This window comes from Malus domestica, chromosome 11 (genome assembly GCF_042453785.1).
Source record: "Malus domestica chromosome 11, GDT2T_hap1".
NCBI lineage: Eukaryota > Viridiplantae > Streptophyta > Magnoliopsida > Rosales > Rosaceae > Malus > Malus domestica.
The window spans coordinates 3,909,806-3,935,430 of NC_091671.1; the positions used below are offsets into that span (position 1 = coordinate 3,909,806).

General features: G+C 38.7%; 1 protein-coding gene across 14 annotated transcripts; it reads right to left on the bottom strand.

The window, feature by feature from the left end:
• Window positions 1-765: 765 nt before the first annotated feature.
• LOC103447244 (putative disease resistance protein RGA3) lies at window positions 766-23,934 on the bottom strand. 14 transcript variants are annotated; one of them, XR_011572993.1, is made up of 22 exons: window positions 16,225-16,364; window positions 15,991-16,067; window positions 15,434-15,612; window positions 15,204-15,279; window positions 14,319-15,050; window positions 14,040-14,161; window positions 13,695-13,886; window positions 13,522-13,591; window positions 12,711-12,854; window positions 12,357-12,580; window positions 11,850-12,208; window positions 11,616-11,692; window positions 11,390-11,457; window positions 11,012-11,155; window positions 10,628-10,875; window positions 10,181-10,466; window positions 9,975-10,063; window positions 9,687-9,750; window positions 2,898-2,941; window positions 2,185-2,479; window positions 1,286-1,408; window positions 766-1,188 (listed from the first exon to the last, which is right to left on the bottom strand). XR_011572993.1 is itself a non-coding variant. In XM_029088041.2 (5 exons), exons 1-4 carry the CDS (start codon window positions 23,833-23,835, stop codon window positions 17,597-17,599), a joined length of 4,080 nt encoding a protein of 1,359 aa, XP_028943874.1. In that variant the 5' UTR covers window positions 23,836-23,934; the 3' UTR covers window positions 16,914-17,052; window positions 17,548-17,596. The 14 variants fall into 14 exon arrangements, 1 of the variants encoding a protein (XP_028943874.1); XR_011572994.1 differs by lacking the exons at window positions 14,040-14,161; window positions 14,319-15,050; window positions 15,204-15,279; ... (1 more) ...; window positions 15,991-16,067; window positions 16,225-16,364 and adding an exon at window positions 3,079-3,221 and having other exon boundaries at window positions 9,644-9,880; window positions 10,980-11,070; window positions 13,522-13,538; window positions 13,695-13,858; XR_011572997.1 differs by lacking the exons at window positions 766-1,188; window positions 1,286-1,408; window positions 2,185-2,479; ... (2 more) ...; window positions 9,975-10,063; window positions 10,181-10,466 and having other exon boundaries at window positions 10,635-10,875; window positions 11,012-11,070.
• Between the last annotated feature and the right edge of the window lie 1,691 nt (window positions 23,935-25,625).

Here is a 25,625-nt window from a genome sequence, read left to right on the forward strand (position 1 = left end):
GGAGAAATTGGCCAATCCTTGTAAGTTCAGGACGTAAATTGATGAATACCCCGTCCTTTTTTTGTTACCTGGCTTAGGGGTGGTTTGGGAGTGAGGTGCTTAAAAAAAAAGCACCCATGAAAAAAAGCTGTGAGGGTTTTAGGTGTTTGGTAAACTGAAAAAAAATGGCTTATTTTGGAAGCTGCTGTGAGAATAAGTTGAAATCAAAGGAAAAAGCTGAAGCTGCTATTTGCAGCTTTGGAAAATTGGCTTTTTTTTCAAAGCACACGGAGCTACAATGCTCCTTTAATGAAAAAACCTACTATCAGATTGTTTTTTTTTTTCCAAAAACACTTTTACAAAAAAGTTTACCAAACACTCTGCTGATTTATTTCACAGCCGCTTATTCTCACAGCACAGCCGCTTATTCTCACAGCAGTTTTTTTTCAAAGCACAACAATACCAAACCAGCCCTTAGTCCAAAATGCCGTAACTACATGGCTTTCTTTACTCGTATCAACTTCCCACATGGTAATTACCAATCCAAGAAAGAAAATAAATGTATCGGATTCTGAAGAAATACTCATGCAATATCAAATTATTTGTTGCGGAAGACTCGAATCATTTGCTTTCTTTTGGCATAATCTTTTTGAATTCATAAAAATATCAATCTAAAACCCGTTTGCTAAGGAATTTATTTTAGTTTTTAGGATTCAATTTTTAATTTTTTTTGTTAAAGACAAAAGAACGTAAAGAAATGGATTTAGAATGGAACACAAATGAAACTAAAGATGAAAAGTTCTTCTCTAAGATTCTGAGTTGTTGGAAGGAGAACCCTCCTGACATATGTTCTTCTCCAAGGTGGTAAAATTTAATTTACCCAACGTTCTTAAAGAAGCATTTGAAAAGAAAGAAAATTGATGATTATTAGGGACGGGGAGGAATTCGAAACTACTACAATAATTTACAGAAATGGAGAGTTTCGAACCCGGAATACTTGGGTAGAAATCTAACATCCTATCCACCAGAATGACCACATGCCATCTTGAATTCCACTTGAAAAGAATTTGGTGAAGAAACAAGAAAATGCCAGTTGAGAAGAATTAGAGTACAAGTATGGGCCTGTAGAGCCGAAGGTAATCCGCTGAAGGATGAACAACTAAGTCACCTCGCATCGTACATGACCAAGTCACCAACAGCAAGTAAAAGCTGCGGGAAAGAAATTACCATGAGTATTAATTTTCAAACTAATTCTGCATATTAAAACAGATAGCCTGATATGACCGCAGCAGAAAAGCTCGCTTACTTTATATGTTGCAACTTTACATCTTCAACAGCATAATCTGCCACCGTTGAAGCATGGTGAGTTCCATGAAAGTAAAACCCCCTCGAAGACTCTCATGAGTGATATCATGGTCCAATGAGCTTGCTGCAAAATGAACATTTCATATTGGTACTCTCATAATAATATCACTCAACAGTTCATCGAGTTACTCGAGCGATATCAATTACAAACAAAATCAACAGAATTCAGATCACTGTGCATATGATTCAGAAATTACAAGTAGCCCCAAAACTATCGGTCTAAAATCTTCATAAGAAACCAATGAAATAAGTAAACTGCAAGAGATCGAAGCAACAAATATGATAAATCTACCACTCCATTGTGATCAGGATAAAAAATCATTAGCCGATAATTTTAAGACAACAATCTGGCCAGAGGCAAAATTCCACTTAAAAAGTTTTGGGACAAAACAATGTGAATCAGAATCAGAACTAGTCTGGGTCTGTGACTAATCGTGATTGACTTATGGCTGAACAACCAAATCCGGTTCGATTTCAATGTATTTCTCAACAACGTTATGAACCAATTCGGAAATTACATGCTAGCTTGAAAAGGCCTGTAAGGCAAGTAAATTACTGAACAAGGTAGAATGAGAAATGTAGCATGCAATGGCTGAAAGAAGGATGAAACAATATCTAAAACAACAAAAACCACATCTGGAAAAACATATCTTGTGCTACAGTACTTGGACTCTGTTTGTACCTACTGCACTACATCGTTCCAGTTGAGTTGAGTAAGAGCGTCATGAAAAATGCCAAAGGATGCTAAAAGAGTTATATATGCCTATTGGAAACACAACGTATATAGCAAGTTGACTCAACTACTAGAAGAGGAAAGGAGGTGGAGTTTGAAAAACTTACGTTGCTTAATTCACTCCGACAGTAAAGCGGTGACGCATTGCATAGCTTTGGCAAAAGGTAGATTCATCAAATTCTTGTAATTCCTAATCCCCAGCACTATAAGGGATGTAAGGTTACCCAACAAGTCTGGTAAAGTCTCCAGTCCCTCAAGTAGTTGATATATAAACCAGTTAAAGAAAAGTGTTGAATTTGATGAGGCAGAGACTTGAGCTTTGGCCACCCTTTAAAATGTAACAATTCATGCCGCAATGATCAACCTTGAACATCAGGAATGGAATTGAGCTCCTCCCCGAACCTGCCAATGGCGAATTTTATCAATTTCGGGTTTGTAGACCTTTCCACCGATTTCTTAAATTTGCCAAATTATAAAATCCCTAACTTAGCATTGCAACTGATGATTCTTTACCTAATTTCTGCAATAATGCAGGCATTTAACAGTTCATCAAGTTACTCAAGGGGATATGAAATAGCAATTCAATAATCAACTGTATTCAAACCATTGTTCATCAGATTAAAAAAAAAATTGTTCAGAAATCACAAGTAACCATAAAAATATCATCCGAAAAACTTTGTAAGAATAATAACAGACGGAAAGCAATTGCAGTAAATCTATATTTATATTATCTGAACATGGTTTTACATGATCACAAGTCTTGGCATTACTCTTCCAAGTTTATAACAAGATTTGAATACCATGATCGGAAATTTAATACCTTGTACATCAGCACTTGGACAGAGTTTCCACTCATTGATTATCCTGAAAACGGCCACATCATGCCAAAAGAAATATAGATGCCAGTGGGAAACACACAACACATATAGTAAGTCAGAAGTCAACAGTACATTGTATTGATCAATTAGAAGAGGAGCAGGTGTGTGGTTTGAAAAGCTTACATGACTTGATTTCAATGCAAAAGTTCGAGCCGTTTGGATTTGTTTGTACATAAAATATGGAATACAAGTACTCTTGGAGAACTGTGTAGCCATTCCCCTTAAAGTTCCATCCCCTGAATATCAAACTGTACATACTTTGGTGCCTATCTACAAGAACAAGGGCGACGTACAAAATTGCATGAACTATAGGGGTATTAAGCTAATGAGTCATACAATGAAGCTCTGGGAGAGAGTCATTGAGCATAGATTGAGGCAAGAGACACGGGTTTCGGACAACCAATTCGGGTTCATGCCAGGGCGCTCAACCATGGAGGCAATCTATCTCTTACGAAGATTGATGGAAAGATATAGAGATGGGAAAAAGGATTTACACATGGTCTTTATAGATTTGGAAAAAGCGTATGATAGGGTCCCAAGAGACATTCTTTGGAGAATTTTAGAGAAGAAAGGAGTACGAGTAGCATATATCCAAGCTATAAAGGATATGTATGAAGGAGCAAAGACTGCCGTAAGAACTCATGAAGGACAAACCGAAAGCTTCCCCATAACTGTAGGATTACATCAAGGCTCATCCTTAAGTCCTTACCTTTTTGCGTTGGTAATGGATGAGTTAACAGGACATATTCAAGATGATATTCCTTGGTGTATGCTTTTCGCAGACGATATAGTGTTGATAGATGAAACTCAGGAAGGGGTAAATGCAAAGCTTAACCTTTGGAGAGAAGTGTTGGAATCTAAAGGTCTTCGCCTAAGCCGATCAAAGACAGAATATATGGAGTGCAAGTTCAGTGCAAATGGAGGCCAAAACGAGTTAGGGGTGAGGATCGGAGATCAAGAAATACCAAAAAGCGACCGTTTTCGTTACCTAGGATCTATCTTGCAAAAGAACGGATAATTAGATGGAGATCTCAACCATAGAATACAAGCTGGATGGATGAAGTGGAAGAGTGCATCCGGCGTGTTGTGTGACCGCCGTATGCCATTGAAGCTCAAGGGAAAATTTTATAGGACGGCAATAAGGCCGGCGATGCTGTATGGCACAAAATGTTGGGCGGTGAAACATCAACACGTACACAAAATGGGTGTAGCGGAGATGAGGATGCTTCGTTGGATGTGTGGGCACACGAGAAAGGATAAGATTAGGAATGAGGATATCCGGGGTAAAGTAGGAGTAGCCGAAATTGAAGGAAAGATGAGAGAAAATCGGTTACGGTGGTTTGGACATGTGCAAAGAAGGCCTACTGACGCTCCGATTAGAAGATGCGACTATGGGACAGAGGTTCAGGGCCGAAGGGGTAGAGGAAGACCTAGGAAAACTTTGGAAGAGACTCTAAGAAAAGACTTAGAGTACTTGGATCTAACGAAGGACATGACACAGGATCGAGCACAATGGCGTTCTAAGATTCATATAGCCGATCCCACTCAGTGACTTGGATTTTCCAAGTCTCCAATCGAGAAGTTTTCCTCACTCGGGAAATTAAGGGAACACTACCCCAACCTACATGCTCCACTCAGAAAGCTTCAACATACAAGCTTCAACAAAAGAAAATTCAAAGAACTTAGCGAAGAAGGCTTTGGTGTATTTAACACAATACGTTGAAATGAAGGAAAGCTTATTTATTGATATCCCCGATCAGCTACAAATATGTACATATACATGAGTCAAAATAAACACACAAGACGGAGCCTTCACAAAGGTTGCTTAGGAGAAGTCTCAGCAGTCGGTAGAGCCCCAGAAAGAGAAGGCACCGGAGGGGGATCATTTGGAGTCTCAGTACTGGACAGAACCCTAGAAGGAGGAGGCATCAGAGGTTGATCATTCGGAGCTTCATTACGCGGTACAGCCCCAGAAGACGAAGGCAATAAATGCCTTTGGAACAAACCCACAAATCTCTGATGATCAAGTAAAACCTGACCATCAGTTTCCTTCATCTGGTCAAGCTTCCTCTTCATGTTTGTAGCATAGTCAGGTGCGAGTCGGTGCAACTGTTTATTCTCATGCTTGAGCCCTCTAATCTCCTGTTTGAGACTCATCACTTCAGCCGCCAAGGATTCAACTTGGCGGGTTCGAGCAAATAGGCGTTGGGCCATATTAGACACAGAACCTGCACACTGAACACTGAGAGCCAGCGAATCCTTAACAGCTAACTCATCAGACCGTTTGGAAAGTAGTCTGTTATCTTTGGGAGTGAGAAGGTTCCTGGCCACCACCGCAGCGGTCATATCATTCTTCATCACGGAATCCCCAACGGTAAGAGGACCAGTAGGGGAGACGAAGGATGGGCGCCATATGTTGTCTGGAGAAGGCGGGGCTGCCTCTTCAACAAGGTTCAAGTCAAAACAACGGTCGAAGGGGCCAGACATTTTCAAAGGTGTTGAAGAGAGAAGAGGTCGGACAAATCAAGATCTTAGAAGTGCAAGAATGAAGCTTCTACTGGTGGAGATTCAAGTGTGCTTTGGAACTTAATGTCAGCCTCTATAAAAATCTGCACTCGACGGAGCTTCAGAAATCGAAGAGGCGCCTGCTCAGAAATCGAAGAGGCGCCTGCTCAGAAATCGAAGAGGCGTTTGCTTTCTCAAAAGCACGAGGGTTGATCTCAGAAATCGAAGAGGCGTTTGCTTTCTCAAAAGTTGGGCTGCTCAAAGACCACGAAGGCCGATCTCAGAAATCGAAGAGGCGCTCGCTTTCTCAAAAGCTGGGCTCCCCAGAGACCACGAGGGCCGATCTCAGAAATCGAAGAGGCACCTACTTTTCCAGCCTTGTCAGCACTCGTCACACGCACACTCAGCTTTGCAGAAATTATGAGCATTCTGTCGAAGACTTCTGGGGAAGTAGAAAACACATGAATCTTACTGTTCAATCACCCACTTCCCACACGCAACAATAGCTCATGGGTACCACAGATAACTTTGCCAAAGTTCTCTGCCAAAGTTGAGCACGTGAAGCTTGCAGCTCCCACTACATCGCTCTGACCAAGAAGGGTAAAAGAATAGCAAAGAAACAGCACTAACAAAGTTTAGACCCATAAATTTTGAAGGTCTAGCTACCATATTATTACCCACAAGGGTAAAGGAACAGTACCACTGCTGGATAATTGGAAAGTCCTTGTGTGTCAACCTCTGTGCTTCGTGGCAAGGTAGACTAGCAAACATGCCCAACCTTTACTCACATTCGAGAAAACACTCCCAATAAGATTGCTTGCTCCAAAATCGAAGAGGCACCGTCCTCCGAATCTCGAGAGCCAGACTCCCAACATGACTACTTTCTTAAAAATCGAAGAGAGGGTAAAGGAACAGTACCATTGCTGGATAATTGGAAAGTCCCTGTGTGTCAACCTCTGTGCTTCGTGGCAAGGTAGACTAGCAAACATGCCCAACCTTTACTAACATTCGAGAAAACACTCCCAACAAGATTGCTTGCTCCAAAATCGAAGAGGCACCGCCCTCCGAATCTCGAGAGCCAGACTCCCAACGTGATTACTTTCTCAAAAATCGAAGAGACACTGCTCCCCGAATCTTCGAGAGCCAGACCCCCAGCATGATTGCTTTCTCAAAAATCGATGAGGCATCGTTCTCCGAATCAATCGAAGAGGCGCTCGCTTTCTCAAAAGCTGGGCTGCTCAGAGACCACGAGGGCCGATCTCAGAAATCGAAGAGGCACCTACTTTTCTAGCTTTGTCAGCACCTGTCACACGCACACTCAGCTTTGCAGAAATTATGGGCATTCTGTCGAAGACTTCTGGTGAAGTAGAAAGCACATGAATCTTACTGTTCAATCACCCACTTCCCACACGCAACAATAGCTCATGGGTACCACAGATAACTTTGCCAAAGTTCTCTGCCAAAGTTGAGCACGTGAAGCTTGCAGCTCCCACTACATCGCTCTGACCAAGAAAGGTAAAAGAATAGCAAAGAAACAGCACTAACAAAGTTTAGACACATAAATTTTGAAGGTCTAGCTACCATATTATTACCCACAAGGGTAAAGGAACAGTACCACTGCTGGATAATTGGAAAGTCCCTGTGTGTCAACCTCTGTGCTTCGTGGCAAGGTAGACTAGCAAACATGCCCAACCTTTACTCACTTTCGAGAAAACACTCCCAACAAGATTGCTTGCTCCAAAATCGAAGAGGCACCGTCCTCCGAATCTCGAGAGCCAGACTCCCAACATGACTACTTTCTCAAAAGCGAAGAGAGGGTAAAGGAACAGTACCATTGCTGGATAATTGGAAAGTCTCTGTGTGTCAACCTTTGTGCTTCGTGGCAAGGTAGACTAGCAAACATGCCCAACCTTTACTCACATTCGAGACAACACTCCCAACAGGATTGCTTGCTCCAAAATCGAAGAGGCACCGCCCTCCGAATCTCGAGAGCCAGACTCCCAACATGATTACTTCCTCAAAAATCGAAGAGACACTACTCTACGAATCTCGAGAGCCAGACCCCCAACATGATTGCTTTCTCAAAAATCGAAGAGGCATCGTTCTCCGAATCTCGAGAGCCAGATACCACAGACCACTTTTTCAAAGTGCTCTGACAGAGTTAAAACATGTGAAACTGGCAGCTCCCACTACCGTGCTATGACCAAACAGGGTAAAGGAATAGCATTACTACTTGTTTTTAGGAAGACTCCTATATATGTCGACCTCCATCCCCAACGGACAGGCAGACCTGCAAAAATGCTCAACCCTTCATCATATCTGAGAGGGCACTCCCAACGAAGCCTTTCGAAATATTCAGCTTTCTTTCCCCCCGATAATACCTCTGCAAACAAGCTATACTAGAGCAAGAATATCTCATATCATCAGGGTTAAAAGCAAGAGTATCCCATATCATGCTTTTTCCCTGTCTTTTCCTTTGGCCTTGTTTTTACCTGCAAGACAAGGAGAAAGAGAGCAATCAGTCAGCACTTGGAATCAAGCTTCCAGCCAGGAACTGACTGCCTGGAACCCCTTACCTGATTACTTACCTGGCATTGCTCTCGAGTACTCATCTTCAACATCTTATGTTTCCAGGGAAGATTCCGCATCTGCTTGAGGAACAGATAGGGCAAGTGCGAAGGATACAAGGAAGCATGTGGAGACAAGCGTAACAGCACACGTGCCGATACACCCATTACTCTGTCAAAAGCAAAAGTATCCCATATCAGCAGGGTGGAACGTACTCTAGATTTGATGGACTTGTTTTGACCCTCAAATTCTTCAGTCGGCCTTATACTCTGGAGGAAACCAGAAAACCCTCCAGCTCAGTTCAAGAATAAGCCTGTGGAAAGTTACTTCTTCAAAAGCAAAAGTATCTCATATCATCTCTTCTCATTTTTCTTCTCTTTATCCTTCATGCTGCTGCAAGATGGGGAGAAGGTGAACAATCAGTCGGAGCTCTGATTGCTTACCTTGTCTGTCACCTCTTTCAGCAGACCCCCTAGCTCGGCGACTTGGGGGACTCCTACTACATGGTTTGTATCGCGCTTGACCAAGCCTGAGACTACAAGTAAGCTTCAAGTGAAATTGATACATTACCTTGTGCATCTCCACCAGTTAAAGATACCACCCCTGGATGGAGGAAGAGTACTTCCAGAGAAGATGCCACATCTACCTATGAGACAGATAAGGCAAGTCAAGACGACACCACACTCCGATACTTAGAAGTTTCGTGATTACGAGATCATTCTCCCACAATATTTCCTAATGTCATTTGTACTAAATCATTCACTTGTACTCACTAAATGAGAGCTTGAACCTATGTACTTGTGTAAACCCTTCACAATTAATGAGAACTCTTCTATTCCGTGGACGTAGCCAATCTGGGTGAACCACGTACATCTTGTGTTTGCTTTCCTATCTCTATCCATTTATATACTTATCCACACTAATGACCGGAGCAATCTAGCGAAGATCACAAAAAGCGACCGTTTTCGCTACCTAGGATCTATCTCGCAAGAGAACGGAGAATTAGATGGAGATCTCAACCATAGAATACGAGCTGGATGGATGAAGTGTAAGAGTGCATCCGGCGTGTTGTGTGACCGTCGTAGGCCACTGAAGCTCAAGGGAAAATTTTATAGGACGGCAATAAGGCCAGCGATGTTGTATGGCACAGAATGTTGGGCGGTGAAGCATCAACACGTACACAAAATGGGTGTAGCGGAGATGAGGATGCTTCGTGGGATGTGTGGGCACACGAGAAAGGATAAGATTGGTAATGAGGATATCCGAGGTAAAGTAGGAGTAGCCGAAATTGTAGGAAAGATGAGAGAAAATCGGCTCCGATGATTTGGACATGTGCAAAGAAGGCCGACTGACGCTCCGGTTCGAAGATGTGACTACGGGACAGAGGTTCAGGGCCAAAGGGGTAGAGGAAGACCTAGGAAAACTTTGGAAGAGACTCTAAGAAAAGACTTAGAGTACTTGGATCTAACGGAGGACATGACACAAAACCGAGCGCAATGGCGTTCTAGGATTCATATAGCCGACCCCACTTAGTGGGAAAAGGCTTTGTTGTTGTTGTTGTTGTTGTTGTTGTACTAGTGGAGACAGAATAAAAGAACAAAAAAGAAAAACATACAACATGAGCTCTGTAATATGATTTCAAGAATTTAAAAACTCACTAGTGATATTTGGAATGTGAGAAATCTTAGGCCAATCTGTGCCGCTGTCCTCGGTGCATCATTCCTTTAGATGGGGATGACATCCAGAAATATAGAGAGTTTGTAAGTTGGTGAGGTGTTGCATAGCTTGGACACTAGGTAAGCTCTTCAGATTATTGCAAGAAAGAATCCTCAGCTATTTAAGGGATGTAAGGCTACCCAACCATTCCGGCACAGTCTCCACTCCGTCAAATGAAAATAATGAAAGTTTCTTTTCTTAATAAATAACAAAACTGTGAATAATTTTACCTTGTCAATATCTCTGATTGGACATTTTCCTCTTATGTACACATGATAGCCCGTGGAAGCTTCCACCCGCTTTAGGGAATTGCCACAACCTAGAGAAGGGGTGAATACATAAGAGTAAGCAACACAGTGGATCAAAATGAATTCTCAATTGAGAAAGCCGCCTAATGCAAATAGATGAATTTAGAAAAAGTCAGTGGATAACTGACCCAGGAAGAAACAATGCCGTAGGCTGATACGTAAAGAGTATTTTGGCAGTGTTCATGTCCACAAAAAAGTAAGCAACATTGTGACTCAACCTGTGGATAGAAGACCACCATAATTAACTCCCAAACTCCCCGGACAGCGTTGCACATTCTAATCCCACATCAGGAACGATACGAGTCTTCTGAGTGGAATACTACTGGGTATCTCTCAGGACCTTTAGGGAAACATGATTGAAGTTGAAGAATGATATTGATCCGCCTATGAGCTTTGATCGGAATCCCAATATCCCTGTACAAAGATAACACCAAAACAACTTAAAGAAAAATATAAACAACAAATTTCAATCTTTCTCACATCTTGAAGAAACATTCCAGTCATGGTTCAACACTTAGATTCACAATAAGTACTCCCACGCCATTAACTGAGAAACTCTTCAAGTCCTCTGGTACCTCGGAATTTGGAATTCTCGATTGTCAATTGAAGCTAATGAAGAAAATGCCAGTTGAGAAGAATTACATAACACAGTATAATAAAATCACAAAGAGAACAAGTCTGGGCCTGTAGAACCAAAGGTAATCCGCTGAAGGATGAACAATTAAGTCCCCTCAAATTTGTTAGCATCATATATTTCTCAGCAACCTCGCGAGACATTTGAGAAATTACATGCCCCAACTTGGTGCCAACAGCAAGTGAAAAGCTGCAAGAAAGAAATCACTATTGAGTTTTAACTTTCAAACTAATTCTGTATAGTATTAGTAAAACAGATAGCCTGATATGACCACAGCAGAAAAGCTTGCATACTGTTTAAGTTGCAATTTTGGCAACAGGAATACCTCTCCTCTAGCATTTTCGTTTCCTATCCCATAGAATTTTATATCCTCAACAGAATACCCTGCCACCGCTGAGTCATAGCGAGTTCCATAAATGAACAAGCCCTCGAAGACTTTCATGAGTAATATCAAGGTCCAGTGAACTTGCTGCAAAATAAACATTTCATATGGCTACTCTCATAATAATCTCTCTTGATAATTTCAGCAATAATACAGGTACTCAACAGTTCATCAAGTTACTCGAGCGATATCAATTACTGACACAAAATCAATAGAATTCAAATCACTGTGCATATTACAAGTTGCCCCAAAACTATGAGTCGAAAATCTTCACAAGAAAGCAATTACAAGAGTTCTATATATTATATTAACGTCGTTAACCTGAAAACAAGTCTTGGGATAATATAAACAAATTTCCTCATTGTGCATGAACCAATGGAATAAGCAACCTGCAAGAGATGGAAGCAACAAATGTGGTAAATCTACCACTGCCATTGTGATCAGAATAAAAAGTCATTAGCATGTAAGGGATGAAAGGATGAAATAATATCTAAAACAACAAACACCACATTTCTGTAAAAAAAAAACATATCTTGTGCTTCAGTACCTGGACTCTGCTTGCACCTACTGCACTACATCGTTCCCGTTGCGTAGTTTCAATCCAAGTATTGTCTCAGACCACAACTGATCATTTAAAAGAAAAGAGAGAAGGATAAACAAATTATGTTATACTAGTTTAAATTTGAGTGTACTACTAGTGGAGACACGGAATAAAAGAAGAAAAATGATAAACATATAACGTCAGCTCAGAAATTTGATTTCAATAATTTAAAAACCTTACTTCTGAAATATGGAATGTGAGAAATCTTAGGCCACTCTGTGCCGCTGTCCCTGCTGCATCTTTCCTCTAAAAGGGGATGACATCCATAAATCCTTGGAGATTGTAAGTTGGTGAGGCGTTGCATAGCTTGGACACTTGGTAAATTCATCAGATTCTTGCAATCCCAAATCCACAGCTCTTAAGGGATGTAAGGCTACCCAACCATTCTGGTAAAGTCTCCACTCCGTCAATGCAGAAGTTGGAGCCATGTGGAGTCGTTGTACATACAACTGGAATAAAAGTAATCTTGGAGAACTGTGGCCTTGCACACCATGAAATTTGGTAAGGTGCTGCCTACCATCGATTCAACTGCTGTGTGACTTAAAAAGGAGAAGGATAAACAAATTTTGTTATAGTACGTGCTTTGAATTTTTGTGTAGTAATAGTGGAGACACAGAATAAAAAAACAAAAGAGATAAACCTATAACGTGAGCTCTGTAATTTGATTTCAATAATTTTAAAACATACTTAGGATAAGTGGAATGTGAGAAATCTTAGGTCAATCTGTGCCATTGTCCCTGGTGCATCTTTGCTTTAGAAGGGGATGACATTCATAAATAGTCAGAGTATGTAAGTTGGCTCGGCGTTGCATAGCTTGGACACTAGGTAAATTCATCAGATTCTTGCAATCTTGAATGTCCATCTCTGTAAAGTATGTAAGGTTACCCAACCATTCTGGCAATGTCTCCACTCTGTCAAATTGATATATCACCAAAAATGTTAGAAGTGAGGTGTTGAATTTGTTGAGGCGGAGACTTGAGCTTAGGCCAACCATACAAGGCTAAAAATCAGGGAAGGAATCGAGCTCCTCCCAGAACCGACCGATTTCCAAATGATGGAGAGAATGGAGGCTGTCTAAACTTGGAAGACTCTCTAAATTCGGGATGTCTCTTATTGTCAGCGCCTCAAACGAGAGTGGGAATTGCAGGCTTGAAAATTATCTTGAGTAATTGAAGATTCTTTTACCTAATTTTTGCAATAACAGGGTATTTGACATTTCATCAAGTTAGTCAAGGGATATGAAATAGAGATAAATAAATCAACCAAATTCAAATCACTGTTTATACGATTTGAACACTGTTCATAAATCACAAGTCGGTCGTACCCAGTGCACAAGGCTCCCGCTTTACGCATGGTCTGGGAGAGGTGAATGTCGGCTAGCCTTACCCCCATTTATGGAGAGGCTGCTCCCAAGTCTCGAACCCGAGACCTACCGCTCATGGGCGAAGGCACTTGCCATCGCACCACTTGTTCATAAATCACAAGTAACCATAAAAATATCAGTCCAAAATCTTCATAAGGATAACAATAACAAACAGAAAGTAATTGCAGTAGTTCTAAATATTATATGAACATGGTTTTACATGATGACAATTCTTGGCATTACTCATCTAACACTACTTGGGTGCTGGCAGTGTGTGATTAAACAAGATTCAATACCATGATGGGTGATCAAGCTAGTGGTTCAGCACTCCACTCATACAGATGAACTAAAGAAAGTTAAAATATTGATTGATGTTGCCGGCATTAAGAAAGATAACATGTAAAGGAGAATGCCCAAGGACTATAAAAAGAGGTATATTATTGAGAAATGAAGGTAGAGCGAGAGAATTAATATTGTGTGCATCAGTACCTGGAGTCAGTTTATAGCTATTGAGCATCATGAAAAACGCCACAGCATAGCAAAAGAAATATAGATGGCACTGGGAAACACACAACATATATAGTAAGTCAGAAGTCAACAGTAGAATGTATTGATCAATTAGAAGTAGAAGAGAAGAGGAGATGTGGGTTTGAAAATCTTACATGACTTAATTTCAATGCAAAAGTTTGAGCCATTTGGAGTCGTTTGTACATAAAACTGGAATACAAGTAATCTCGGAGAACTGTGGCCTTGCACATCATGAAATTTGATTTTCCCAATACACATTTGTTGTAGTATCGCAAGGCATTGCATAGCTTCAATCCAACTGTTGTCTCAGAAGTCTCAGCCCCAAACTGATTTAAAAGAAGAGGGAGAAGGACAAACAAATTATGTTATACTAGTTTAAATTTGAGTGTAGTACTAGTGGAGACATGGAATAAAAGAAGCAAAGAGATAAACATATAACGTCAGCTTTGTTATTTGATTTCAATAATTTAAAAACTTACTGTCGATTTTTGGAATGTGAGAAATCTTAGGCCAATCTGTGTCGTTGTCCCTGCTGCATCTTTCTTCTAAAAGGGGATGACAAATCCAAATCTCTAGGAATTGTAATTTGATCAGACCACAACTGATCATTTAAAAGAAAAGGGAGAAGGATAAACAAATTACGTTATACTAGTTTAAATTTCAGTGTAGTACTAGTGGAGACACGGAAGAAAAGAACAAAGGATATAAACATATAACGTCAGCTCTGTTACTTGATTTCAATAATTTAAAAAACTTACTTGTGATATCTGGAATGTGAGAAATCTTAGGCCAATCTGTGCCGCTGTTCCTCATGCATCTTTGCTTTAGAAGAGGATGGCATCCAGAAATATACAGAGTTTGTAATTTGGTGAGGCGTTGCATAGCTTGGAATCTTGGTAAATTCCTCAGATTCTCGCAAGACCAAATCGTCAGCTCTGTAAGGAATGTAAGGCTACCCAACCATTCTGGCAAAGTCTCCACTCCGTCAAATGAACATATCTCCAAATGTGTTAGAGAAGTGAGGTGTTGAATTTGTTGAGGCAGAGACTTGAGCTTAGGCCAACCCCACAACACTAAACTTGTAAGATTCATTAATGATGCAACTTGAAAATCAGGAAAGGAATCGAGCTCCTCCCAAAATCCACCGATATCCAAATGACGGAGAGAATTAAGGCCGTCTAAACTTGGAAGAATCTTTAAATTAAGGATACTGACTATTGCCAGCGTCTCAAGAGAGAGTGGGAATTGCAGGCTGCTCACCCAACTTTCTAATCTTTCACATCTTTCAATCCACATAAGTCGAAGGGAGGTCATGATGCGCAAATCTGAAGTAGATTGTAGACTAACTCCTCCTTCCCAACTCTGCTACTTTTGACACCAAACGATGATAGCTTTGGGCATCCTCTTATCCACAATTCCTGAAGAGATGGACATTGTTGTGGAAGAACAGGTATGCTTATACTAGTTGTCTTAGAAGACTCATTCCCAAACTGATTTAAAAGAAGAGGGAGAAGGATAAACAAATTATGTTATATTAATTTAAATTTGAGTGTAGTACTAGTGGAGACATGGAATAAAAGAAGAAAAGGGATAAACATATGACATCACCTCTGTAATTTGATTTCAATAATTTAAAAACTTACTTCTGATATCTGGAATGTGAGAAATCTTGCATAGCTTCAATCCAACTGTTGTCTCAGAAGAAGTCTCCTTCCCCAACTGATTTAAAAGAAAAGGGAGAAGGATAAACAAATTATGTTATACTAGTTTAAATTTGAGTGTAGCACCAGTGGAGACACGGAATAAAAGAACAAAAGAGATAAATATATAACGTCACCTCTGTAATTTGATTTCAATAATTTAAAAAACTTACTTGTGATATCTGGAATGTGAGAAATCTTAGGCCAATCTGTGCCGATGTACCTGGTGCATCTTTCCTCTAAAAGGGGATGACATCCAGAAATCCATGGTTTTTGTAATTTGGTGAGGCGTTGCATAGCTTGGACACTTGGTAAATTCATCAGATTCATCAAGTTACTCTAGCAATATCAACTACAGACACAAAATCAATAGTATTCAAATCACTCTGCATACAATTCAGATATTTCAAGTAGCCCCAAAACTATCAGTCCAAAATCTTCATAAGAAAGCAATTACAGCAGTTCTATTTATTATATCAACATCATTATCCTGAAAACAAGTCTTGAGATAATATAGAGTTATAGACAAATTTCCTCATTGTGCAGGAATCAATGAAATACGCAAACTGTAAGAGATCAAAGAAACAAATGTGGTAAATCCACCACTACTATTGTGATCAGGATAAAAAGTCATTAGCATGCAATGGATGAAAGGATGAAACAATATCTTAAACAACAAACAACACATTTCTGGAAAAAAAAAAAAAAACAATATCTTATGCATCAGTACCTGGATTCTGTTTGCACCTACTGCACTACATCGTTCCAGTTGCGTAGTTTCAATCCAAGTATTGTCTCAGACCTCAACTGATCATTTAAAAGAAAAGGGAGAAGGATAAACAAATTATGTTATACTAGTTTAAATTTGAGTGTAGTACTAGTGGAGACACGAAATAAATGAAGAAAAGAGATAAACACGTAACATCAGCTCTGTAATTTGATTTCAATAATTTAAAAAACTTACTTGTGATATCTGGAATGTGAGAAATCTTAGGCCAATCTGTGCCGCTGTCCCTCCTGCATCTTTGATTGAGAAGGGGATGACATCCCTCAATACACAGAGTTTGTAATTCAGTGAGGCGTTGCATAGCTTCAATCCAACTGTTGTCTCACAAGTATCTGCCCCGAACTGATTTAAAAGAAGAGGGAGAAGGATAAACAAATTATGTTATACTAGTTTATATTTGAGTGTAGTACTACTGGAGACACAGAATAAAAGAAGAAAAATGATATAAACATATAATGTCAGCTCTGTGATTTGATTTCAATAATTTTAAAAACTTACTTAAGATACGTGGAATGTGAGAAATCTTAGGCCAATCTGTGCCGCTGTCCCTCTTGCATCTTTCCTTTAGAAGGGGGTGACATATAATTATACGGAGAGTTTGTAATTTGGTGAGGCGTTGCATAGCTTGGACACTTGGTAAATTCTTCAGATTCTTGCAACCCCAAATCCACAGTTGTGTAAGGGATGTAAGGCTACCCAACCATTTTGGCAAAGTCTCCACTCCCTCAAAGTGATATACAAACAAATGTGTTAGAGAAGTGAGGCCTTGAATTTGTTGAGGCAGAGACTTGAGCTTAGGCCAACCATACAAGTATAACCTTGTAAGATGCATTAATGATCCAACTTGAAAATCAGGGAAGGAATCGAGCTCCTCCCAGAACCCACCGATTTCCAAATCTTGGCATTACTCATCTAACACTACTTGGGCGCGGATTTAAACTTGTCATAGTACAATGCTTGGAAATATCATCTAGCATAGCAACTGAAGATTCTTTTACCTAATTTCTGCAAAAATGCGGGCATTTGACATTTCATCATGTTACTTAAGGGATGTGAAATAGAGATAAAGAAATCAACCAAATTCAAATCACTGTTCATAAATCACAAGTAACCATAAATTATATCAGCCCAAAATCTTCATAAGGATAATAACAAAGGAATTGCAGTAATTCTATATATTATATGAACATGGTTTTACATGACTACAAATCTTGGCATTACTCATCTAACACTACTTGGGCGAGGGCAGTGTGTGATTAAACAAGATTCAATACTATGATGGATATTCAAGCTTGCGGTTCAGCACTTATACAAATGAACTAAATAAAGTAAGCATATACCGAACTGATGTTGCCGAAACTAATAAAGATAACATGTAAAACAGAATGCCCACGTGGTACCACGAAAAGAGGCTTGCTAGCTTGATAAGGACTGTAACTTAAAGGTACATCATTGAGAAGGAAGGTAGATCGAGAGAATTAATATTTTGTGCATCAGTACCTGGCCTCTGCTTGCACCTACTGCACTACATCGTTCCAGTTGCGTAGTTTCAATCCAAGTATTGTCTCGGACCTCGTACTGATCATTTAAAAGAAGAGGGAGAAGGATAAACAAATTATGTTATACTAGTTTAAATTTGAGTGTAGTACTACTGGAGACACGGAATAAAATAAGAAAATAGATTAACATATAATATATACAACTCTTAGGATATTTGATTTCAATAATTTAAAAACTTACTTGTGATATCTGGAATGTGAGAAATCTTAGGCCAATCTGTGCCGCAGTTCTTGGTGCATCTTTGCTCTAAAAGGGGATGACAACCACGAATCCCTAGAGTTTGTAATTTGGTGAGGCGTTGCATAGCTTGGACACTTGGTAAATTCTTCAGATTCTTGCAACCCCAAATCCACAGATATGTAAGGGATGTAAGGCTACCCAACCATTCTGGCAAAGTCTCCACTCCCTCAAAGTCATATACAAACAAACCTGTTAGAGAAGTGAGGTGTTGAATTTGTTGAGGCAGAGACTTGAGCTTAGGCCAACCAGACAAACTTAACGATCTAAGATGCATTAATGATCCAACTTCAAAATCAGGGAAGGAATCGAGCTCCTCCCAGAACCCACCGATCCCCAAATCACGGAGAGAATTGAGGCTGTCTAAACTTGGAAGAATCTGTAAATTAGGGATTTTGACTATGGACAGCGTGTCAAGAGAGAGTGGGAATTGCAGGCTGCTCACCCAACTTTCTAATCTTTCACAATTTATAATAAACAGTTGTTGAAGGGAGGTCATGGTGCGCAAATCTGAAGTAGATTGTAGACTAATGCACTTCTCCTCCTTCTCAACTCTGCTACTTTGGACACCAACCCATGATAGCTTTGGGCATCCAATTATCTCCAAGTACTGAAGAGAGGGACATTGTTGTGGAAGAGCAGGTATGCTTGATAATTCATGGCAATTCCAGATTATCAAGTTCTGAAGAGAGGCGGTGAGGGACCCGTTGCCTTTCATTTCAATTGATGTCAGATTATTGCAATACCTCATATCCAATTCCACGAGAGAGGCCCACACACTCAATCGGCCTGATAATCCATCGCAATTCATTAAACTCACTTCCACGAGAGAGGCCCATAAACTCAATGGGCCTGATAATCCATCGCAGTGAGTTATACTCAATTTCTGGAGAGAGGTGCAGTTCTTTAACCCACTCGGCAGGAGTGACAATCGTCCACAACCTCCAATCTCTAATTCCCGTAGAGATGCCATGCCCTGTGCAATTGGAATCAACTCTAGACTATCACATCCCTTAATAGTCAGTTCCTCAAGGAGCTGGAGCGTGTCTAGCCCATCTGGCAAATGCCTCAGCTTGTCGCAATTCCAAATGACTAATTTTTTAAGAGAACCGCGAGAACCGACTACATCTGGGGTAATACACGTTAAATCATCGCATTTCTTTATAACCAAAGAATAGAGATTATTATTCTTCTTCAAAATCCCCCGCGGCAAACAAGTAAGCTCCTTAATACCTCTTATTTCAAGAGAGGTAAGAGTTGTTAATCCACTGCTTATTTCTTCTATTGGCGTTCTGCTATCACAAGAAGACATCTCCAACTTTTGGAGACATGGAAAATGACTCGGAGCATTTCTCAATTTGGAACAATTTTCGACGGTCAACATCTCGAGACAAGGAAAAACCACAACTTTTTTCCTTGACGTTGTTGGTGCTTGCTTCCATTCATTTAGATCACCACAATCAGAAATATATAATACTTTAAGCGCTGGAAATAAAGTAATTACCTCCTCACTTGTCGTGGCTAGATTGTGGACAAGATCATAACCATAGAACTCATCTCCAACACATTTCAAGTTAGCCATTCCTCTAATTTTAAGCTCCGTAAGACTGGGTAGATGACCGAGCGGTGGGACTCCTTCACATTTGTCACATCCAAGTAATTGAATCCTCTTCAAGTTGTTGAGCGGTAATGACCCACTCATCATCCAAGGTGGAAACTTGTTGCCCATGAAGTTTGCAATACTTAAGCTCTCCAACTCAAGATGTGGTCGGAGGCCTTCTAGGACATCTTCGTCCTCGTTGTTGTCTGTTGTTGACCTATCTTCTGTCCAATTGAAGCTTAAATGGCGTATTTTCGTCTTATCCTCTAACTTTGCTTTCTTTGCTTCTTCTCCATTCTTTACGAGTTGCAAATTAGAAACAATTAATTCACCCTTCAATTGTTTCAAGCTAGCCAACTCTTCAATTCGACGACCAATCTCATTACCCACCGAAAAGTAAGGTAATGTTCGAAGGCAAGTCAACCGACGTATCCCTTTTGGGAATTTGATATCCTCATCAAAATAAATATGTCTCAGGTTGATCAAGTTTTGCAGTTCTTTCGGAAACTCTTCAAGGGCACAATTCACTGCTCTTAATGTCTGAAGGTTATAGAGCTTGCCTATAGATTTGGGGAGTGCTTTGAATCCTGTTTCAGAAATGTCAAGATACCTTAAGTGTTTCAGCCTACCAACTGAAACTGGAAGTTCTTCAATATTAGCATTCCATAAATTCAAGACGCGTAAAGCTTTGAACTGTGGAAGAATGTTAGTAGGAACTTCACCGTTGTCGGAAAACAGTGACCGCAATTTCCTAGCACTTCTTGCTGGAATATTTTCCAGTGTAGAAGTAGAAACCCGAGCAACATGTCGAATCTCAAGTGTATTATCTCTGCCACATAAGTCTCCCTTCAAGCTTTCAGATTTGGACACAAGTTCTGCCAAATCGTGCACAAGATCATGCATCTTGCATTTGCTAACAGTGCCATTGTCACTAATCGTAGCATCTTGAAACAAAGAGCTATGCAATAGAATATCAAAATACTCATTGCCTGTGTCCTCCATATCTTTACTTTCGTCATGTGAAGCTCGGAGTAGTCCTTGAGCCATCCAAAGTTGAATCAAGTTCTCTCTTTGAATTTCAAAGTCTTTCTCGAATATTGAGCAATATGCAAAACATTGCTTCAATGATGGTGATTCTAAATTGTCAAAACTCAATCTCAAGACTGGCATAATTATATCTTCTTCTTTTGATAGGTTGTCCCATATTGTATTGTTTTTAAATGACGGCCATTCTCTGATACTTTTTTTAGTGTGCAAAATGCCTCCCAAAACCTGTTAATTGGATTAGTGAGTTCAAATGCGTCCTAAAATAATGTAGAAAACAGGTTGTACATAAGTAAATTCATTAATTAATTTGACTTCACACATTTTGTTTGTTTTTTTGAATGCCTAAAATACCTCTAATTACATTTCTTTTTATCAACGACCACCACTATTTTGGTTTAGGGTTCAAAATTGTTTTTACGGTAAAAGCAATTTACCTATTAGCATTCTATTTTACCTAGCTAAAATATAAATAGATATATTATGTTGTTTTTGGTTTGAAACACACACAAAATAATGTATCTATTTTCCTTTTTCATAGGATTTAATGTATCTATATGTTAGTGTACCTACATAGAATAAAAATATTAATAGTAAAAATAATTTACTTATCTCATTATAGCTATATAATGTACGCAAAATTTTATATTATTATTTTTGATCTAGCACATTATAGCTATATATATTGCAATACAACTAATTTACCGATCCCTTGAAATTTAAACAAGATAGATTAATATAGCTATATATATTATTTTTATATAAATTAATCTACCTATATATTATTTATAGAAATATTATTTTTTGGTATATGTGGAAGACACAATTTAGTGTGAGGAATAACATTTATTGAAAAATTAGGGTGAGTAATAACATCTTTGTGGCATATGTTGCAAATATTTATAATAACCAGTTATTTATTTGCATATACGGCAGATTTTCAAATTTAGGTTTTATTTGAATGTTTAACACTGGATGAGTTTTTGTATAGAAAGTAAAAGCTGCAATGACCTATCTCTCAATAACCACTTTTGTAATGATGATATATATTCAAATGATGATTACAAACATGAATGGTTTTGATTCTAAAGTTTATACAGTTAAAATACGTTTTTCACAAGAACTTGTCCTTGTTTATAAGGTGGTGCACCCAACGAGGTGGATGCAAATACCGTCCCAATTTATAAATAGAAATTTTAACTTTAATCCTTAAATAATTTCACTTTTAGATAAATGTGTGGTGTAGGATTATATATTGAAATAGTCATTTGACTTCGTGTTCAAGTCAACATTTATATTCCACATCATATTTATTATTTTTTTCCTTTTAGATTAACTTTTTTTTACTATAATACCCTTGTGTAATTAAGGGATATGTGTCTTGTGTTGTACATTTTTTAGGAGCCATTTATGGCTTATTTTCTTACCTCGTTTGAATTGAACTAAACATATTTGAGGACCAACCATATATGCCTTCCATACATTTTCAAATTAATCATTTTTTTAAATTTTATTATATGACGAGGTCGCATGTAACCATATATCTTTCAATCATAAACCTATGATGTACTGAACAAAATATTTGCACCTAAATCAAGGGACCTAAAATATTGTACCTTTTTTGGTTTGATACAAAGGGACCTAAGTTAAAGTGCCTAAGCAACTATAAATACAATACAAAACGTTGTCATACAAATGAAAATAATGACTAATTAACTCAGCAAAATAGTTGCACCTAAATATGGCGTTAATTGATTATAGGAATTTCTTTTCTATTTGAGATCGAATTGACTTAAGCATTAACGTGATAATTAAAATTGCCGTGTTAGAATTATCTAGCATTACATATAATAGGTAAGAAAAAATGGCAAGCTTGTAAATAATAGCAAAACTTATGGATATCATTGTAGATGACGTGTCAACGTGTTTTAAAAGAAGGATCTCAGAATTACAAAACTATTCAGACTATAATCTAAAAATCATCTTATTTAAGCCCTAATGTCTAAAATCCTTAGTTTATAAATGAAAACATGCAAACAAATAAATATAAAAAATGTGCAAATTCCATGTAAACAAATAAATATGTTTTTAATGTGCAAATTCCATGTGATGAATATGATACATAATAATAGTACGCACCTTTGCCACCAATGGAACACCACGGCACTTTTCAGCAATCTCCCTTCCAATTGTATCGAACTTAGGATCACTGCTAGTTGGGAAAGCTCTATTTCTCATGATGGACCAACATTCATCTCCGGAAAGTTTTCCCAATTCATGTCGTGGAAGTATCTTTTCTGAGATTGATGCGACTTTCTCTTTGCGAGTGGTGACAATGATTTTGGATCCTTTAGCAGAACTGAGCTTTGACAAACATTCCATGAAACTCTCCCATAGTTTGGAATCTTCGTTCCAAACGTCATCAAGTACGAGCAAGTATTTTTTATCTTTCAACTCTTCATTGAGGGACAAAAGCAGAGTATTCTGGTTATCTTTAGAAGGGGCTTTTTCCCGATTAAGTTGTTCAGACATTTGATGTAGGATGGAATTAACGTCAAAAGTGTCGGATACACAAATCCAAATTTTTTTTTCAAAAAACTTGTCTATCGAATCCTCATTGTAAACTGACTTGGCCAATGTTGTTTTTCCGAGGCCTCCCATTCCCACGATGGCCATAACCGCAAGATTTTCTTGATTGTATTTGGAGTCGGTCAAGGTTGTGACTATTTTTGACACATCATCTTTCCTTCCAACAGTTATTTCGTCTTTGCCAAAGAATGCGTTGGTTTGTCTGTCACATCTAATCCCCTGAGTGGTTGCAACTTTATTCTTGGAAGCTAATCCAAGAGGAGATGCTTTCCTCTCGAGATCCACCAAGGATGCATTGATCTTCTGAATTTTATGGGCCATTTGAAGACGAAATGCAAGTGGATTGGAGAGTGAAAAGAAGTTAAGAACCTTTTTCTTCATATGGTTTTGGATTTCGACTTTACGCCGATAACCTTCGTACTCGAGTTCATCGAAGACATCCTCTGCATCATGAGCTACGTCTTTGAGTTTCTTCACCCATGCCTCTATTGGCCGACCTGTTAGAGAATGAAAATAAGTTAAATACCTTGTAATTGTAGCATGTGTGTGCGAGATTATAAGACAATTCAAAAATATATACTACCTTGTGGTTTGTCGGCAACATCATTCAACAAAAGTTCAATGTTAGTGAATGACTCTTGAAGCTTTCCGAGCTCAGCTTTGAAACCCCATGCAAGACTGAATGGTTGAGCAGCAAGTGAAAGCACCTTCTTCAGTATTCCCTCGGTAGCAAAAGTAAGCACAGCTTCAGCCGCCATTCCTTCAATTTCCTGCAACTCAGCTAATCACAGTGTTTAATTTCTCTCTTGGATACAATGCAAGTACAATGGAGGATGATATGATAGACAAGAGATGTCAGTAGGTTTAACTTTTTATAACGTGAAAAAGTGGTGTATTCAATAATTGAAGGATATATTCGATCCTTTCCTTCAGACACCACGAGTTCCTTCCTTCCATAGTGCGCTAACTATCTTACGTACGTTGTGAATTCAATTGAAGGATACATTCGATCCTTTGCTTTAGACACTTATATTTCCTTCCTACCGTGGTGCTTGCAAGGAAATATTTGTTTGGTAGTGCTTCCTAGTGTCACGGGCCGCATGTTAAAAACAAAGAAAATGCCCAAGACATCATATATCTAAGCCCATGAAGCCCTGTCTTCATGGAAGCTTCTGGAACGTCCCGGAGAAATCAAGAACGTGGCGGAGCATTCAAGATAATCTAGGGCATTCCGGAACATTCCACACAAGTGTACATATTTAAGCCTCACCTAGAATAATCTAGATTAGGCAAGTTGTATCTAGAACTATGCTAGATATTTTTGGATGTAAGTAGGGGATTCTAGAACCCTCCATTGAGGAGGTGACTTAGGCCTATAAATAGGAGGTAAGGCCATTTGGCCAAACCATCCAAGAGTTGTAAGCAATTGTAAAGCTCTCTTAAGTTTCAATACAAAGCTTCCTTTCTCCCATCTTCTAAGTGATTTTAGCATTCTCCAAGCTATCTTAGCTTTCTTTGTGATTCGATCCGGGGAAGCGAGGCTTCGAAGGCTTACTTAGCTTGTTCATCGAGGTATTCAAGTCTAAGTGCCGCACGGGCGGAAGGCTTAAAGAGTCATCCCGTGACACTAGGATATATTTGATTCTTAATACAATTGATATATTCTTCTTTGGTTTAGATATGCGTCTAATTTCTCATTCACTTGTTCTTTTCTTCTTTAATACTTTCAGAAATTTTATTTTTTGTTAAATTGCTTTCAAATTCTAACTTCTTTTCTCAATACCTTATTGTATATATTGGCCCTTATGTCTCGTTGATGTCACGTAATGCTTTGCACTTTGGCTCCTTTTCATCAAATAACCTTAAACAAGAAATCATGCTTTTTATTTTCATTTACGAACTTTATTTATTTAAAGGTACATCATTTGGATTAGTGGGAAATACTTTCTTTTGTGGCATCTTGACAATTCAAGGCAATATTTCTCTATCTACTAGTAAAATTTACATGGATTAAGAGTACAAGATGCCAGAATAAGGTAAATAAATTTTTTTTAATCAAACAACAATGTCAATTCCACTTCGACATTTATATCATAAAAATGCATCGTTGTGAATATATTGATAAAAAAAAATTAAGGTACAATAAGTTAAGAGAGACATGAAACAAATAGAAATGAAAAATAAAATTGAAATAGCGATGACCCGGGCTCAAACCACCAATGAAACTCAAATCTAGGAGAAATTTTTCCTTGCGCTCGTAACACAAGTGATATATCACGTGTTATTATATAAGTGGTGGGAAATTTATTTTTTATGTTACTAATTTTTTATTTTTTACATTTTGAATTTAGTTCTTCCTTGTTGATCCTTTGCTTTAGACACGCCTAGTTCCTTCCTTCTTTCCATGGCGCGTTCAAGTATCTTACGTTTCGAATTTAATTCCTCCTTGATTCCTTTAGTTTTCAATTAAGCTTCTATAAATTCTAATAGCACAAACAAATTTAACAAATCCACAAGTGGAAATGCGGCGTATTGTTTTTCCTTAATA

Bases quoted from the DNA above. Each gene is read 5' to 3' on its own strand.
- LOC103447244 (XM_029088041.2), bottom strand. From the start codon at position 23,835: ATGGCGGCTGAAGCTGTGCTTACTTTTGCTACCGAGGGAATACTGAAG. The intron at 23,575-23,660 runs GTAGTATATATT...ATTCTCTAACAG, and splicing joins TGTTGCCGACAAACCACAAG to GTCGGCCAATAGAGGCATGG. The intron at 17,626-17,787 runs GTAAGTTTTTAA...TTAAATGATCAG, and splicing joins TCACATTCCAGATATCACAA to TACGAGGTCCGAGACAATAC.